Raw genomic sequence first — 17,269 nt, 5'->3', positions numbered from 1 at the left:
CTTTGTTTATGCGCACGCTACTATATTCCTAAAAATAAAGGTTTGGCATTGGCATATATGGCATATATGGTTCCATTGGAACCTTTAAGGTATAAAGTGTATTTAGAGTATAAAAAAACAAAAACAAAAAAATATTTGGCAATTGTTCACTGAAATGTACTTTGGAAACTCAAAATGTTTCTTCTATGGCAAGACTGCGAAAACCCAATTTATGCAACCTTTATTTTTTAAGAGTGTTTGATCACTGTTATTTATTAAATACGTTGTCTAATGTGACAATCCTTTCATCCAATCAATAAAAACCTGCAATACTTCCAAAGTATTCTCAAAGTAAGCTCAGAAACAGTCAGTAGATTCCGTCTGGGCCTGCTAATGAGTCACAGCTGCATAACACTGACACATGTCCGCTCATTCATGTCCTATCATACATTTAGGAGCATGAACCACATATACGAGTAGATTGTTATACTACCTAAAGTAAACTGCTTGCTTGTGAAATTCTATGCCACAATACCAGAGTGCTGCAAGTACTCCTCTCTTTTAATTGTAAGAATACTTTGGTCATAATCATAGAGAGTGTCATTGCAAATGTGTGCGATTTCAAACATTTATGACATGTTTTATGATATAGTATTTGAATGCTGGTCTTTCAAAGTCTTATTTCGCCTAAAATGAACCATTAAAGATGCCTAAAAATAGAGCAGAAAGACTTTATTAATGTAAGTAATGCCATTGATAAAAAAAAATATCATATTTGTAATCTTTTTCATTAACATTATCAAAGATTAATAGATACTGTAACACATGTATTGTTCATTGTTAGTTCATGTTAAATAATAAATTAACTAGTGTTTACTAATGACACCTTATTTTAAAGTGTTACCTCTTAAATTGACCTTCATATGTCTTTATATGACTTTTTGGGGACATTGTCAGTGAGAAGAAATTCAGAGAAGAGTCCAACTTCATGTGGCTAGAGCACTGTAATTATCTGTTTTTCTTTCTCTGACAGACTGTATAGCCCTCAACTGTAAAATTTTCAAATTGAAAAAACTTCAAACTTTCAGGCCATGCTTTCTCAAGCCAAACCAAACTAAATTTTGACTTGACAAAATGTATTAATTTAGTTGATGTTAATGCTGGTTATAAATTAAATCTCTTAGGTAGTATACAGACAAAGCAAATAACACTTTTTCTAACACCATGCTATAATATATTTAAAAATACATTTAAAATATTTTCCTTGTATGACTCTTCTGCCTTTCTTCAAAATGATTTAATACTGCTTTAGTATTGTTTGTTCTTTTATGTAAATTAGGTGTCGTGAACTGGAGTGCATTGTCTGAACAATACAACCTGAGTTCCGGGCGTCATGTTCTCTGATCCAGTGTACGGTGCAGTGAGATATTTAAAGACTGTCCACCTGGCTGTGTGAGGAATCGCAGGAGGAGAGTCCTGTGTGGGTTTTATCCATTCAAAGAATTTGAGGGCTACTGCTTGGCTTATTGTTTTATCAGTGATGGAGGTGAATTTCAGATTTTTTTTTTCTTGTGTCATGTCTATAGTCTTAATCTATATTTGTACATACAATTATATTTTCTGTTTTGTTCTTTGAAATAAATAAAAAAAGATCACTGTCATCAGTTTGGTTTTTTTGGAGGCACCTTGCATAAAATGGGATGCAGACACTGAAAATATACTGTATGTAGTCAACTGAACTTAAAACTACTTTATTGGCTTAAATGTTTCACATGCAGAATTGCCAAAGCAAAAGAAAAATGTCCAAATTTATAGTTAATAAATAGATAAAAAAAGAACCATAGCAAAAGAAAGATTAAAATAAGAAAGGCAGTGGCCATTTACACTAAGTGCAAATGGCTATAAATTCTATTTGTTAAAATAGCAGGATTTTCTGCTATTTATATTACTTATTGCAAATAGTGGCAATTATCTGCACCTCAGTATTGTAGTACATTATAAAACAGTATGCAATAATTACTGTGTAAATTATAATTTTAATTCAAATTGTTAAATGGATGCCACCATATTAGGACAATAAAGCCCTCCCTCACAACTTTTTGATTATTTCCTTCATTTTTATTTAAAATAAATGCTTTTGTGATGTGATTTGAAATTTGAAAAGGGAGAAAAAAACTGTCAAAAGGCAGATTCGGACCCGGATCGATTGCATCAAATTGTGACCAACACACATTTTACCATCTGCACTATTAGAGCCCACGACTGTACTTTATCTGTTGTAATTTTGACTAGCTCAATAAGAAATATAAGGTGCCATTAAAGTGTAATATTACAATATACACAGTGAAGTAAAGTGCAACAGAATGTTAATATATCGTAAGTAAGATACTACACAGATATTACAGAATAAACTTTAATTCCGTATAATTTTACCTCAGATGAAACATGGTTAAACATGGTTGTTTTTCCCGTCTTTTTTTACACCTTAATGTTCTTTAATACATTCACATTAGGGCTGGGATAAACGATTATTTTTTAAACGATTAATCTAGCGATTATTATATATTTTTTTTGATGTATCGATTAATCTAACGATTAATTTTTTCAGACCGATTCGATTTCGATTATCTCCCCATTAATTGACTACTAACAATTTATACATGTTGATTTACATATCTGAATGAAAAAAACATGAATTCCTTAACATTGCAATATATGTTTATTGCTCTTAAAATTACAAAATAAAAGACTGACTAAGAATGCATTACTTTGCACTTGTATAGAGATAGCATTCAATAAAACCTTGAAGCCTTGAAAACACATAGCTTACTGAAACAAGCTTACTGAACACATAGGGCCTAGCTTACTGGAAAAAAAAGTTCTTCTTTCAGATGAAAATAACAACAACTGGATGTCTAGCATTCAATAAAAAAGTTCACCCAAAATACTTGTTTAGAGCAATTGAAAGAATACAGTAACCAATGTAAACTTTAGGGCTTTAAGCTAATACAGAGAGTGCTTTTCCAAAAAATAAAAATTAACAGTGGGAGCCAGCAGCCTGTCATGTAGAAAAAAAAATCTCCGAATGCTCCACGTGAAACTTTGGCGTTACGCCCTTTTTCTATCGTGTCTAATGATTTTGGTTAATATGCACGAGGGAGGGAGGGAGGAAGGGAGAGAGAGAGAGAGAGAGAGAGAGAGAGAGAGAGAGAGAGCAAGACAGCGCTCGTGTAGTTTGAAGGCTGTGAGTGCGCGAGCGAGGGTGAAACTTGGGTGTTTCGCCCTTTTTCTATCGTGTTTAATGATTTTGATTAATATGCACCAGGGAGAGAGAGAGCAAGAAGCGCTCGTGTTGTTTGGAGACTGTGAGTGCGCGCACAGCCGGGGCTCTCTCTCGTACGCGCCCTGTCAGGCGCCGCAGTCATTCTATTCTACATCACTCACAGATCAAATAAGGCTTTGACAGCCGCCAAAAAAAAAAAGATCAATGCAGAAAAACCCCTGGATTGGTTATATAACGTTGGACAGAATGTTGATCCGGCCATCGCGTATATTCAGCGCACATAGGGTAAATGTTTTGCAAACGTTTTTAGAGAAATAAAAACAGGTCGACGAATCGATGCGCATATTATCGATGACCTTGACGCGTTGTCCCAGCCCTAATTCACATTTTATTAGAGTTTTCTTTTCTGTTAATTATGCGCATCGATTTAATGCACGCATGACGCGAAAACAACTAACGTCGTCACGCAATGCAAATTACAAGCACATGCGCGGTAAACACATACGTGACGTACGTACGTGACGTCACAGCGCTACAGTCTGCAGCAAGGGGTGTCTCGAGTGCTGTGGGAGTTGCTATGTGGTTGCTGTAGTGGTTTTCAGTATGTTGCTATAAGATTGCTAAGCTGTTCTGGGTAGTTGCTTACCAGCACAAGTCAAAAGAGCACACACCAAGGTCCATAGATATGGCTTAGTTTCCTCTTCAATGCCGGTTATAAGGTTTTTAAAAAAATGATGACCATAGTAATAGTGATAACTTGAATAAGCAAACACTGATGAAAGGCATATCCCTCCTTTAGTATTTCAAAAGGGGACAGAGGACAGACCACTCTATTTAGTGCAAAGCTGTCAGTGTTACTTGGCTCTTAGGGGAAAGGACGTGTGTGCGAGTGTTTGTGTGTATACATAAACATATTTTGGGGACATATATATGCCCAGGAGTGAGCCAAATGTGACTAAACCTTCTTCTGGGGGATACCCCAATTATTAAAGTTTTTTGTTGTAAAAATGCAGAAAGTTTTATGTAAGAGTTAGGGTTAGGTTATGGTATTTATAACAAGCTGTATATATAAAAACAACAACAACAAAACAAAAACAATAGAAGTCTATGGAATGTCCCCATTTAGGTAGCTAAGCAAACGTGTATGTAGGCACTCACTTAGTAAAGGTCGACTATGGTCCATGACCTCTTCCTCCAGACCCGAATTGAAACTGCTACTGCTTTGCTCGCTGGCCATGCTGGAAGGGCTTTCCGTGTGTAAGCTGGTTGGATTTGGACCGGTGATGCTGGACTGCAGAGGTGTTTGCACTTGGCCTCCACTCGATTCTGAGTGCACAAAAATGTTCACAATAAAAAAATAAAACAAAATAAAATACAACTCTAAATTTATAATCAAAATTTAAGCTGAAGATTGTAGTATTTTTGCCAAACCTATTTGGAAACTTATATGTCTTTCTTTTTATAATCCACTTTGGGCACAATAGTAAAACAAAGCCATTATAAAGGCAATCTTTTGTTCAAAATAGGCATTTATTAATATATAAATATAAATGCTTATTTTGTGCATCAAGCTGTAAAACAAACAAATCTAGGCTTTAGGGGGATTTCGGTTTTCTGTGAAACATGGTAGATCTGACAGATGGAGTTGTATTAGTTTGTATGAGTTTGTGTGAGTGGGTGGGGAGTGTCTGTGTATATTTGGCAGTGAATTTTCTAGGAGATGTGTATTACCGGAATCTCTTCTTTGATCGGTCTCAGACATGAAGGTCTTCCTGTCACTGCTGCATTCACTGAGCTCGGCATCACTGCCATCGCTTTCACTTAAGTTAACTTTAGAGACAGAGAGAAAGACAGAAAGACAAAAGGTGAGAAAGTGATTAAGACAAGATACATGAGAGAAGGAAAAGGTATAAGAGTAAAAACAACTGAGGCCGATTCAGAATAAAAAGCATAGTTTTGTCTATACACAGGGATACAAAGAAGTCTTTATGAATATTAAAACTAAGCAGTCGTGAGCAGCTGCTGTGTAGCTGAAATTCTCATGGTCACGAATCTGCAAACGGAAATTCTAGTTCATATGGACCTCTATTGAAATGACTGGATTTTACCTACGAAAATTTGTTGAAAACAATAGTAAATGTGACATTAAGGAACAGGATAAAATTGAGGGTATTATTCATTCCTAATCATCCTTTATGCCATAGCTCTCAAAATATAATGCGGAGCTGAAGCCTTGTGGTCCTCTCCCTTTTGCTTCTTATCACTGCTTCACTTTGCTCTCCAACAGGCGAAAAAGGCTAAAATAAAGTAAACAAAATAAATAAATATACATTTGCATATTCAAACTTGTGGTGTAAAGATGCTTCACACCAGATTTGATGTCAATGAGTCAAACACCAATACCGATCAGTTACACTGAATGAGACGGAGCTTCGGCAGAAAGGAATATTTTCACTAATCACTAAATGCCTAATGCCTAAAACGTCTTTTGCACTCATTGAAAGAAAAAGTGAGCAGTTCTTTCACGATTTCTGACCGAAACGGACCTGGAAGTGATTGTTTTCTTTTGATTTTCTTTTATATTCCATTTTCAGTACAACACAAGTATAGCATAAAATAATTATAATTATGGAATTATAATTATAATTATTTGCTTCATTAATTTCAACCCAGACCCAAAAATGCAGAAACCAAGCACAGCCCAAAAGCCATTGTCTGGCAAAACTCTTAGACGGACTGAGAAAGACCTTCCACCTCCCAGCTCAAAATACAATCCTCCAACACCAGAAGAACATTTTCCATCTGAAAGACTACATCTACAGAATTCTGAACCAGACTGTAAAACAGCTCAGGGCAGAGCAAGAAGGTAAATTGGAAAATAAAAAGTAAAACAGAAACATAGGGACAGAGAGACAGCAAAAAAAAAAAGAAAAAAAAGTGTGTGCCTCAAAAAAAATTCCACTGTTTCTGCTTTCATTTTCTGAGCAGAGGCAGGAAAAGATACAGTGAGGAACTTCTGAGAGGCTTCAAGTGGACATGGACCTATGGCTGTCTTTCCAAAGCCTTCATCATCCCAGCAGCACATGCTTGCCCCCGATCAGTGACTTTTGCCCAAGCTGAAAATTAATATTTTTATCAGAGAGAGAAAAGGCAAGCTTCAGATCAGCACCATTCTGCCTTCCAATTTGCTGCACCCCATCTGCCATGGTTTCAATCAGAGGAAGGAGGATGGAGCTGCAGTATTGTGGTGTGTGTGAGCAAGTCAGACAGAGAGAGAGAGAGAGAGAGAGAGAGAGACCTGTCTCCGGTCACAGACTCTCTCTATACCACCCGTCTCTCCAATCCGGCTTCATAAAAACAGATTCTGTCATGCTGAATTACTGTTACACACTCAAAAGACACATGGGTTGGTTTGCCTTGATCTATGAACCATAAGAAGACTTTTCATGCATTTATAGCATCTTTATGAATGCATATTTATCTTTAGCAACAACATTCTGTACTAAAAGTGTGTGAGATTTCAAAGGCTAAATATATTTTATTTCAAGTGTTAGAGACAAATTCAGCAAAGCTTCAGCTGATACCCAGGTCAAAACTGACCGGAACACAATTTAAAATACTTTTAAAAACACAAATAAAAAAAATAATTAATTAATTAATAAAGGACTGATGTTTATTTTGATAATGTTAACCCATTTTACCCAAGTTTTGTTCTTTCTTTTTCTTTCCTTTTTTATGTACCTCTTCTGGGTCAAAACTGACCCAAATGCAATAAGAGGGTTTTAAATAAATAAGAAATGAAGATACTTTAAATAACTGGTTCTCAACTGGTTTTAATTCAGGACCCAGATTTTGTACAGGACATCAAGTGGTGAACACAGTAATAAAATAGAAACAAAATTGCATCAAATTTTATTATGCATCTACACTGTTAACTTAAATAACAGCAAGACTACCTCAGCTATATATATATATATATATATATATATATATATATATATATATATATATATATATATATATAACATTTAGAAGACGAATTTATTGAGACAAATGCTTTATTGCAAATTGGTCAAATTTAAAACTTAAGCAAGAAAAGTGGTCCCACTTAACTTAAATAAACTGAAGAATCTAATTTTAATTGAAGAATAAATTTAAGGGTGCTGTGCTGTAACAAGAAAACCCTGGTGGAGGGGGGAGAAGCTGATTCGTCTGGTATAACCTAAACCTATATTTTTGCACAAATCTGGAAAACACTTTTTGATCTAGTAAGGCAAAATCTGATGAGGCAGGCGCAGGGTTTCTGCAGTGTTTTAAAATTACATTTAAGACTTTTACGACCTTTTTTAAGACCTGCACAAATAAAATTAATACTTCACGTCATTACAAAACAAACCAATACAATATAAAGATTATTGTACATAGTTTTTCTTTTCTGTGACAGGATGGTTCAGAGAGAGGCCACAATAGTTTACATTGATTTAATTGGCTAAATACCAACAATAGCCAGGGAGGGGGAAAAAAATGTTGGACTATTTTGGACTTTTAATGATTAAAAAAAAAAAAAATACACCAGGACTCTTATTTTAAAAATGTTGATGCTTTACTACTTCCAGCTGATCAAATAAAATATGCACTCTACAACCATCTACAACATATTATGAATTTTAAAACCATTACGTAAAAATAGTCAATTCTTTAAAGGTGCATCATAAGCAACCATTAGGCATAAATGTGTGTAATTCATTGATTGCAAACTGCTCTGAAACCAGGATTCTGCAGAACGTGCAACAGCACCATATTTTGTCTTTGAAACATGCAACATGCCTTTTAAATTTTAATAATCATGTATCCATATTGTGGCGACTTTTCCATCTTCAAATTTCTCACACTATTTAAGACATTGCCTTAAATTTGACCAAATCAAGATTTAAGGACCCACTGATGGTGAGGTGTTTTAAAACCTGTCTGTCTGAAAACAAACTTGTGTTTACAAGGTACCAGGATGACACAGCAATGTGCTTTTGATAATGAAAATCACTAAATTTGTTGCAAGTTTAGTGTGATAAAATCTTTGCAAGATCCTCAGAGTTTTGTATGAGCTTCGATTGGTCGCAGAATGAAGTGCAATATTTACCAAACCTGAGGTCCAGCAAAGGTCCAGCTACACAAGGTCCACTAGCTTATTTCACAGCCTAGTCAGCTTAAAAAAAAAAAAAAAAATTATATATATATATATATATATATATATATATATTTTTTTTTAGGGGTGTAACAGTACGTGTATTCGTAACCGGACCCTTTCGGTACAGGGCTTTCGGTATGATGCACGTGTGTACCGAATGCAATATTTTGTGTGTGGAACATGGGTACATTTTCGTGTTTCCAAACGAACATATTAAGTGGCGGAAGTCTCCGCGTTCAGCGCAAATCCCGCCCTGCAGCTGATTAAGGCCGGTGACACACTGGCTGCGTGGCGTGAGCGTAGCGTTTCTGCTGCGTGATGGCTGCTTCGTGTTTTCTGTGTCTTTACACACCAGAATCATGCCTGACGCGGCGCTGGTGCGCTGCTGCTACTGTAGGTGACATAGAGGGAGACCGCTGACAGACCAGGATCTTGTCTTCACGACAACAATATCTATACTTCATGTTGAGCATAAATATAAAGCCTACTGATAAAGGACACCGTCAACAGTATTGACGGCAAAATAGACTATGTTTGACAGGTGCAATATGCCAGTGTGTCACCGGCCTAAGGTTTTCAAAAGGCATCACGCGAGTGTGAACATCACTACAACTAGGAAAAAAATTATTGTAATTCAAACGCAGCTCCCGTCGGCATTTAAACCGAGCTTTGCTCTTAATTCCGATCGGTCCAACGCTATAACGAAATCTGAGCAGGTCTAAAAACTGAAACGGTTGATGCTGCACTTTACACTTTGGAAAAGTTATATATATTTTTTTAAATATGAGCAGGCCTAAAAGCTGGGATTGGTAATGCTGCACTGTAATCATAGTTATTTATTTATATTTTTCATTATATTTTATTATATGATATTGGTTTGAGACAGAGTATTTTATTTAGTGGAGAACTTTTCAGCAGTATTTTATTTCTTATTCTTTTTTTATTTTATATATACTTAAAAAAAAAAAAAGTGTAAACAAATTGTTAAAAAAAAGTTTATAGTAATAAACAACCCGCAGTTTAATGTTTGCATTTCTTTCCCTTACTGTACCGAAAATGAACCGAACCGTGACATTAAAACCGAGGTACGTACCGAACCGTGATTTTTGCGCACCGTTACACCCAACAGATGGATAAATTATACTGTACTGGAATCTAACTTCATGCAAATGAAAGCAAAGAAAAAGCTAAACAAACAAACAATTAAAATCTGTTAAATACTGAAAATGACTTCTTTGATATTTTATTTAAACCAACAAAAATCAAATAATACAGCACAGTATTAATAACCCTACTGTAAGACACCTAGAGATGAATGAAATTTCCCTCAGCCTGTTGCCTCCTGATATTCAGAAACGTTCAGTCACATTACTAGCAATGACAGCAGAAGCCAGACAACAGAACGAAGAAAAACTAACCTCTGCTAGGGGCCACAGTACTTCAGATGACAGTACTTCAGACAACTGAAATGTCACTAGACATGCAGTTAAAGGTCTCAGCAAATATGAAGTGATTGTTTATTACTTTCAGTCAAACAGAGACAGGAATCCACAGGGCCTCAGTTAAGAAGCAGACGCGGAACTTAATGTGGAATTAATCGGTGTGTGTATCCTTACCTCAGTCCGTTTTATCATTAAAGAATGGTTTATTGACACCATTTGCTTAGGGATACTTTACAGGGTAACATGAATCTTAGTTTTATGGTTTTCTTGAGAACAAATTGACTTCCTGCATTTTAGTTGCATCTTACAGTGGATCATATGCACTGTGAAAGTAAATCATATCAGGGCCCTGATGACATTGAAAAACTTGCAGAGATTTACAACAGCCAGTGACCTTTGGTGGAGACAACAGAAATGATTGCAGTGTCGTAAATGAAATACCTGTTTTTGAGCCAACCATGCAACCACACTAACTTTTACAGAATTTGATTTGCTAGACATAATCAGAGCTAGTGACTTATCAAATAATGGTTGTTGTCAGCTCTAGTGATGCGCGGGTCGGGTTGTTTTCCAACCTGCGGGTCCCACTTTTATCAAATACTTTGGCCCGCCCCGCAAATAAAGTAAAATTTCTTTACCCGCCCCACACATCGGGGACATTACGCAAGTTACATTGCTACTTAGACCTTCCTATTGTAACCTTATCAAAGAATCTAATAAAACATGAAAAAATATATTCCAAATATTTAATATAGGCTACAGGTAATTGCACTATGATGGTTCGTTCGTGAACGAATATTTTAGGTGAATGAATCTTTCTTGTTCACGTAATCCACTGACTCATTTCTTATTCACTGAAGTTCCTCCCTCCACAGCAGCGCACGATCGTGTCGCTATTAGCAGCGCATGCGCAGCTCGTGAACAGCACTGTTTCATCCTGTCAAAGAGTTACTCAAGATGTGACTGAGCATGTGATTTGTTGAATGTAGTGAACGAATACAATCTTGAATGAACTGATGTCACGGTGTCTGGTCTGTGTTTCCCTGGGTGTCCACTAGTGGTCTCACTTCCCCATAGGCACCACACCGCAGGCACTACATTTCCCACATAGCCTTGTCCCTTCATCACAGTTAATTGCACACCTGCTATTGCACTCAGCTGTCTCCACTTCCTTCGTTATCCTGTCTATATAAACCGGTCTGTTTGCTGTCTGTGTCATGGAGTCCTTATTATCCTGTCTATATAAACCGGTCTGTTTTCTGTCTGTGTCATGGAGTCCTTATTTTATTTTCCTTGGCGGTAGGGTTGGGATATAATGACGCGGCCTTGAAAGACTTTTTCAACGTCTGTTTGGACAACCCTGTGCCGGAGAGTGAAATGAATGAGCTAGAGGTCTTTGATTTTTGGGGGATCATACTGTACCTGCAACATCGGTCTCAGTGGGATACCCCAGCCACACCTGTCTCTCCAGGTGGGATGGCCGACTCTAGACCGGGGTCTACAGACAGGAGGACCGCCAGCCCAGCACCACTGCACAATGTGGTCGCCAGCCCAGCACCACTGCGCAAGATGGCCGCCGGCCCAGCGCCACTGTGCAAGATGGCCGCTGGCACAGCGCCACAGCGCAAGGTGACCGCCGGCCCAGCGCTACAGCACAAGATGACAGCCACAGGTGACCCTCCAGAGTCGAGTCAGGTTCCCATTGACCCTCCAGAGTCGAGTCAGGTTCCCGTTGACCCTCCAGAGTCGAGTCAGGTTCCCGTTGACCCTCCAGAGTCGAGTCAGGTTCCCGTTGACCCTCCAGAGCAGAGTCAGGTTCCCGTTGACCCTCCAGAGCCGAGTCAGGTTCCCGTTGACCCTCCAGAGCAGAGTCAGGTTCCCATTGACCTTCCAGAGCCGAGTCAGGTTCCCGTTGACCCTCCAGAGCAGAGTCAGGTCCCCGTTGACCCTCCAGAGTCAGGTCAAGTCACCATTTACACTCATGAGTTAAGCACTACCACAGACCTCAGGAGCAAAGTCAAGTCACCATTGATCTTCATGAGCAGAGTCAAGTCACCGTTGTTCTTCCTGAACCCAGTCAAGACACCACGGATCTACCAGAGTCTCTTCACATCTCTGCTGAACTACCAGAGTCTCTTCACGTCTCTGCTGAACTACAAGAGCCTCTCCACGTCTCTGCTGAACTACCAGAGCCTCTCCACGTCTCTGCTGAACTTCCAGAGCCTCGTCACGTCTCAGCCGAACTCCCTGAGCGCTCGACCTATCCTGTCGTGGCAACAGAGGCCTTCCAGGAACTCACCGCCTGCCCTGTCATGGCCATGGAGACCATCTACCATCTCCTCAGGCCAACGGAGGCCACCCTTAACCTGTTCATGTTCTCTATTGCAGGCTTACTTAACCAGACTGGCTCTCCTGTGCCATCGATCCCACTGTGGTGGTCTTCTGCGCCGCCCTGGTGGGCTTCTGTCTCGACCGCATGGCTGTAGTGGTCTTCTACGCCGCCCTGGTGGGCTTCTGTCTCGACCGTTTTCTCTGTTTCCCTCTATGGACCTGGCCCTCCGTCCCTGCCCCTGATCCTCCACCAGTCCACCTCCCTCCTGGTCTCCTTGTTTTTGTTTTTTGCACTTCCTGTCTCTGTTTCTCTCTATGGACCTGGCCCTCCGTCCCTCCCCCTTATCCTCCGCCGGCCCTCCTTCCGCCTGGTCTCCTTGTGGTTGTTGTTTTGTTTTTTCACTTCCTGTTTCCTGACTGATTTCATGATTTTGACCCCCTGCTTGTTTTGGTTATTGATTTTTGGATACCCATTAAACACACTGCTCTTGGATCTCTCGCCTCCTGTGTCCTATCGTTACAACTGATACATAGCTTGTTCGTGAAATTAAATGAATGAGAGCAGTCGGCCAAGCATGTAAATCTCGATAAGCAATCAGCAGATACAAAGCGCAGTTATAGGTACTGTGCACATACGCTTGTTTTCATATTTAGAATACAGAAAATAACTCCAAGTTTAATCCCCTATTAAACTTTGTGCTTTGTTCATCTGAACAACTCATTTAGACTATTTAATGCGATAATGCATACACGTTAATAAAGCCAAGTCAGTTTTTGTCACAAATACGTTCGTTGACTTAAGACATAACACATAAGACACTCTTTTTCGCCAACTGCAGGCGTATTTGTGTAATATGAAGAAATGGTCACTGAACGAATCAGTGAACGAATCTGAACGAATCATTTTGGTGAACGAACTGAAAAATCAATGAATTTCCTGAAAGAATCAAAATTTCCACCACTAAATTCCACGCAACATTTTGTTTTTAGTGACCCGCCCCAACTCACCCCGCAAATAAACCCGTTGGCCTGCGGGTTATGAGACCACCCGCGCATATATATATATATATATATATATATAAACAAATGTTACAGTGCTGATACATGAAGCAGGAAACAAGAATCATCTTCTGCATTGATTAAGGGGAATCACTTAATTCTCTGATTTGGTATGATTAAATTGAACAGTGTGCTTCTATAGTGGGTAATTTAAGAATTTATAGCCTTCAACACTTAGCCACAAGACGCTGGACTAAACATCTGTTTACAAGTAATACGATTTTTACTAAATGTACATAATACATTGTGACCTCCCCAAAATCTTTACCCAATAATAACCAGCAAGCAACGGTGTTCAGATCTATTTTTAATACACTGAACAAAATTATAAATGCTACACTTTTGTTTTTGCCCCCATTTTTCATGAGCTGAACTCAAAGATATAAGACTTTCTATGTACACAAAAGGCCTATTTCTCTCAAATATTGTCTAAATCTGTGTTAGTGACCACTTCTACTTTGCCGAGATAATCCATCCACCTCAGAGTTGTGGCATATCAAGATGCTTATTAAACAGCATGATCATTGCACAGGTGTGCCTTAGACTGGCCACAATAAAAGTCCAGGGGGGGGTCCGAAACCCAGTCAGTATCTGGTGTGACCACCATTTGCCTCACTCTCAACAAATCTCAACACATGCAACACATCTCTTCAGCATAGAGTTGATCAGGTTGTTGATTGTGGCCTCTTCAATGGCTGTGCGAAGTTGCTGGAGATTGGCAGGAACTGGAACACGCTGTCGTATACGCCAATCCAGAGCATCCCAAACATGCTTAAGGGGTGACATGTCCGGTGAGTATGCTGGCCATGCAAGAACTGGGATGTTTTTCAGCTTCCGGGAATTGTGTACAGATCCTTGCAACATAGGTCTATGCATTATCATGCTGCAACATGAGGTGATGGTTGTGGATGAATGGCACAACAATGGGCCTCAGGATCTCGTCACGGTATCTCTGTGCATTCAAAATGCCATAAATAAAATGCACCTGTGTTTGTTGTCCATAACATATGCCTGCCCATACCCCACCGTCACCCCATGTGCCACTCGTTCCACAACGTTGACATCAGCAAACCACTCACCCACACGACACCATACTGGCTGTCTGCCATCTGCCCTGTACAGTGAAAACTGGGATTCATCCATGAAGAGAACACCTCTTCAAAGTGCCAGATGCCCTCGAATGGGCTCATTTGCCCACTCAAGTCAGTTATGACAACGAATTGCAGTCAGGTCGAGACCCTGATGAGGACTATGAGCATGCAGATGAGATTCCCTGTGACCGTTTCTGACAGTTTTTGCAGAAATTCCTTGGCTATGCAAACCGATTGTTGCAGCAGCTGTCCAGGTGACTGGTCTCAGACGATCTTGGAGGTGAATGTGGATGTGGAGGTCCTGAACTGGTGTGGTTACACGTGGTCTGCGGTTCTGAGGTTGGTTGGATGTACTGCCAAATTCTCTGAAACGTCTTTGGAGATGGCTTATGGTAGAGAAATGAACATTCAATTCACAGGCAACAGCTCTGGTGGACATTCCTGCATTTAGCGTGCCAATTGCATGTTCCCTCAAAACTTGTGACATCTGTGGCATTGTGCTATGTGATAAAACTGCACATTTTAGAGTGACCTTTTATTGAGGACAGTCTAAGGCACAACTGTGCAATAATCATGCTGTCTAATCAGCATCTTGATATGCCACACCTGTGAGGTGGATGGATTATCTTGGCAAAGGAGAAGTGCTCACTAACACAGATTTAGACAGATTTGTGAACAAAATTTAAGAGAAACAGGCTTTTTGTGTACATACAAAAAGTCTTAGCTCTTTGAGTTCAGCTCATGAAAAAAAATTATAAACGTGTTGCATTTATAATTTTGTTCAGTCTATTATCAGAAGAATCTTTATCTAGGCTTCTTAAAAAATATAAAATAAAAAAAAATCTACTCCACGTCCATCTTAAGTCATCTTTTCTTTGTCATTGCAGCTTTTCTTTTTACCTTTTAGGTTTTTAATTGCAGTAATTTCAACATTTCCTTATAGATCGATAGTATCTGAAATCTCAGACAATAAATAAACTGAATAAATTAGACAAACAAACAAACAAACAAAAGCACATACACAGGTTTCCATGATTGCATTTTTGCTCAGGGTAAGAAAATTTTATTTATTTTTCCAACCAGATTTTCTCCAGGAAAAAAAATAAATAATGTTGTCTTGCCCTAAATATATATAAAAAAATTTTTTTTTGTAAATTTCATTTATGGCCTGATAATTCTCAGAAAAACTATTCCATCAAACATTTAATGACAAATCAAAGCATTCGAAGTGGGGAACATGGATATCCCAGTCTACATGGTATTTCTAAGGGTGTACTCAAACTAGGCACGGCTGCCTTGAACCGAGTCAGAGTGCGATTATTATATAGAAAATTTTTATGGAGACAGCTGAGGCTAATGAAATCATTTGCAGCTTTACTCGCAAACTACATTTCCTGTTCATCAATAAGGTAAGAACCAGAGCCATTATAAACCTAAATATACTTGATTGAATTAAATTTATTGAAAACCTCTTCCAATCGGGCCAGGGCCAGCTAAACGAACCGTGACCCAAGCGCTGCACGAAGCGCTCACACTAGTCAAACGAACTGCCCTTTGGGGGTCAAACACACTCGGGTGTGGTTCAAAAGGCCTAGTGTGAGTACATCCTAAAACAAACAATTGTGAAATTCAACAAAATCAAATCAACAAAAATTATGAGAAACTCAACACTGAAAAGTCCTTCAAATGCAAGACAGGCTGCAAAGTTAGTTTTCTTATACAAAATGTGAATCAGCACTATCTCAGACTGCCCTGTGGTCAGTAATTTCTAAATAAGAGCTAATTTCCCATCCGACTGGCACATTATCATCCCAAATCTGTTATGGCTGCCAGATGCCGGATTTTCATGAAATTCCAATGAGCTGTATTTTACAAATTTACATACATTTAGCCCGATTAACCCTCCAGAATTAATTCCTGAGTATACAGAAATTATTCTGGCAGGCAGAGAGAGAGAGAGAGAGAGAGAGAGAGAAAGAGGGGAAGATCAATGTTGATGAAGAAAAACAGCTGAAGATGTAGAGGTGTTATCTACATTTTCTGCAGTATTTTATTTAGCACTGAGCGTGTCTGATGCTAAAAGCTTATGGCAGATAAGACACTATCTGTAAGGTGCTTCTATTTCCAGAAGATTATTTTTTATAAAATGGGTGACTTTGAGTCTTGTAAAACAACTGTACCAAGCAGAACTTAAAATGAAAAAGTTTAATTTACGAAATCACTGTTTAAATCTGAAAGTAGCTGAGAGAATGCTTAGATAATCTTTATTCTCCTTTCTGTCCCCACGAGCATCTGGGACGGGAAGTGCTTTACCTGCATGTCCAATCACATCAGGCTGAGTGAAACTTTACCTAATCTAACCATCAGTTGAACAAAGATATTCGGTCTAATATCTATAATGAACAATAATGAAACTGTATTGCATACAGATGTGCTTTTTATTTTACTTGCCATCTTTTACACCACATGCCTTCTTGTTTTACTTCTTACAGTACACACAGTGCATTGCTCTCTGTCTTGGTACCTTAACCCAGGGCCGTAGCTGGGGTTAGAGGGGCTCTGGTGCAGGTTGTACAGTGGGCCCTGTCTGAAATGGTTTAATTTGTACTGTATGTCCATTCTATTTATTTATTTGTGCTATTTACACAATGTTTATGTTTTTTAAGTTTGTTTTTGTTAATTTAAAATAGCACTGTCTTCACTGTAAAATAAAATACACAGACAAACCAAAATTTATTCAGACACCTTCAACATTTCTCACATTATCACAGTTTATTTGCTATAGTTTAGAAATTGGTAATAAAATATGACAAGAACTCAGTTAAACTGTGTCAGAACAAATTAATCTTGATGATGTCAGATAACTTTGATAGAAAGATATGTAACGGAATCAACCAAA

The 17,269-nt window shown here is 38.5% G+C and overlaps 2 protein-coding genes across 3 annotated transcripts in view; one reads left to right on the top strand and one right to left on the bottom strand.

Annotated features, from left to right (window-relative positions):
• Window positions 1–17,269, top strand: part of LOC132136345 (uncharacterized) — a 207,072-nt gene that overhangs the window by 25,820 nt on the left and 163,983 nt on the right. The window lies entirely within an intron of this gene.
• Window positions 1–17,269, bottom strand: part of LOC132136282 (double C2-like domain-containing protein beta) — a 279,102-nt gene that overhangs the window by 206,179 nt on the left and 55,654 nt on the right. For both annotated transcript variants that reach the window (XM_059547231.1, XM_059547232.1), the window contains exons 7-8: window positions 4,994–5,092; window positions 4,421–4,588 (exon numbers count right to left, since the gene is read on the bottom strand). In XM_059547231.1, the coding sequence (XP_059403214.1) occupies window positions 4,421–4,588; window positions 4,994–5,092 (267 nt within the window). The remainder of the gene's footprint in view (window positions 1–4,420; window positions 4,589–4,993; window positions 5,093–17,269) is intronic.

The sequence above is a fragment of the Carassius carassius genome, chromosome 4, assembly GCF_963082965.1.
Source record: "Carassius carassius chromosome 4, fCarCar2.1, whole genome shotgun sequence".
In the NCBI taxonomy this organism is placed as follows: Eukaryota; Metazoa; Chordata; class Actinopteri; order Cypriniformes; family Cyprinidae; genus Carassius; species Carassius carassius.
The sequence above is the reverse complement of the archived record's forward strand: the minus strand, read 5'-3'. Positions and strand labels throughout refer to the sequence as shown.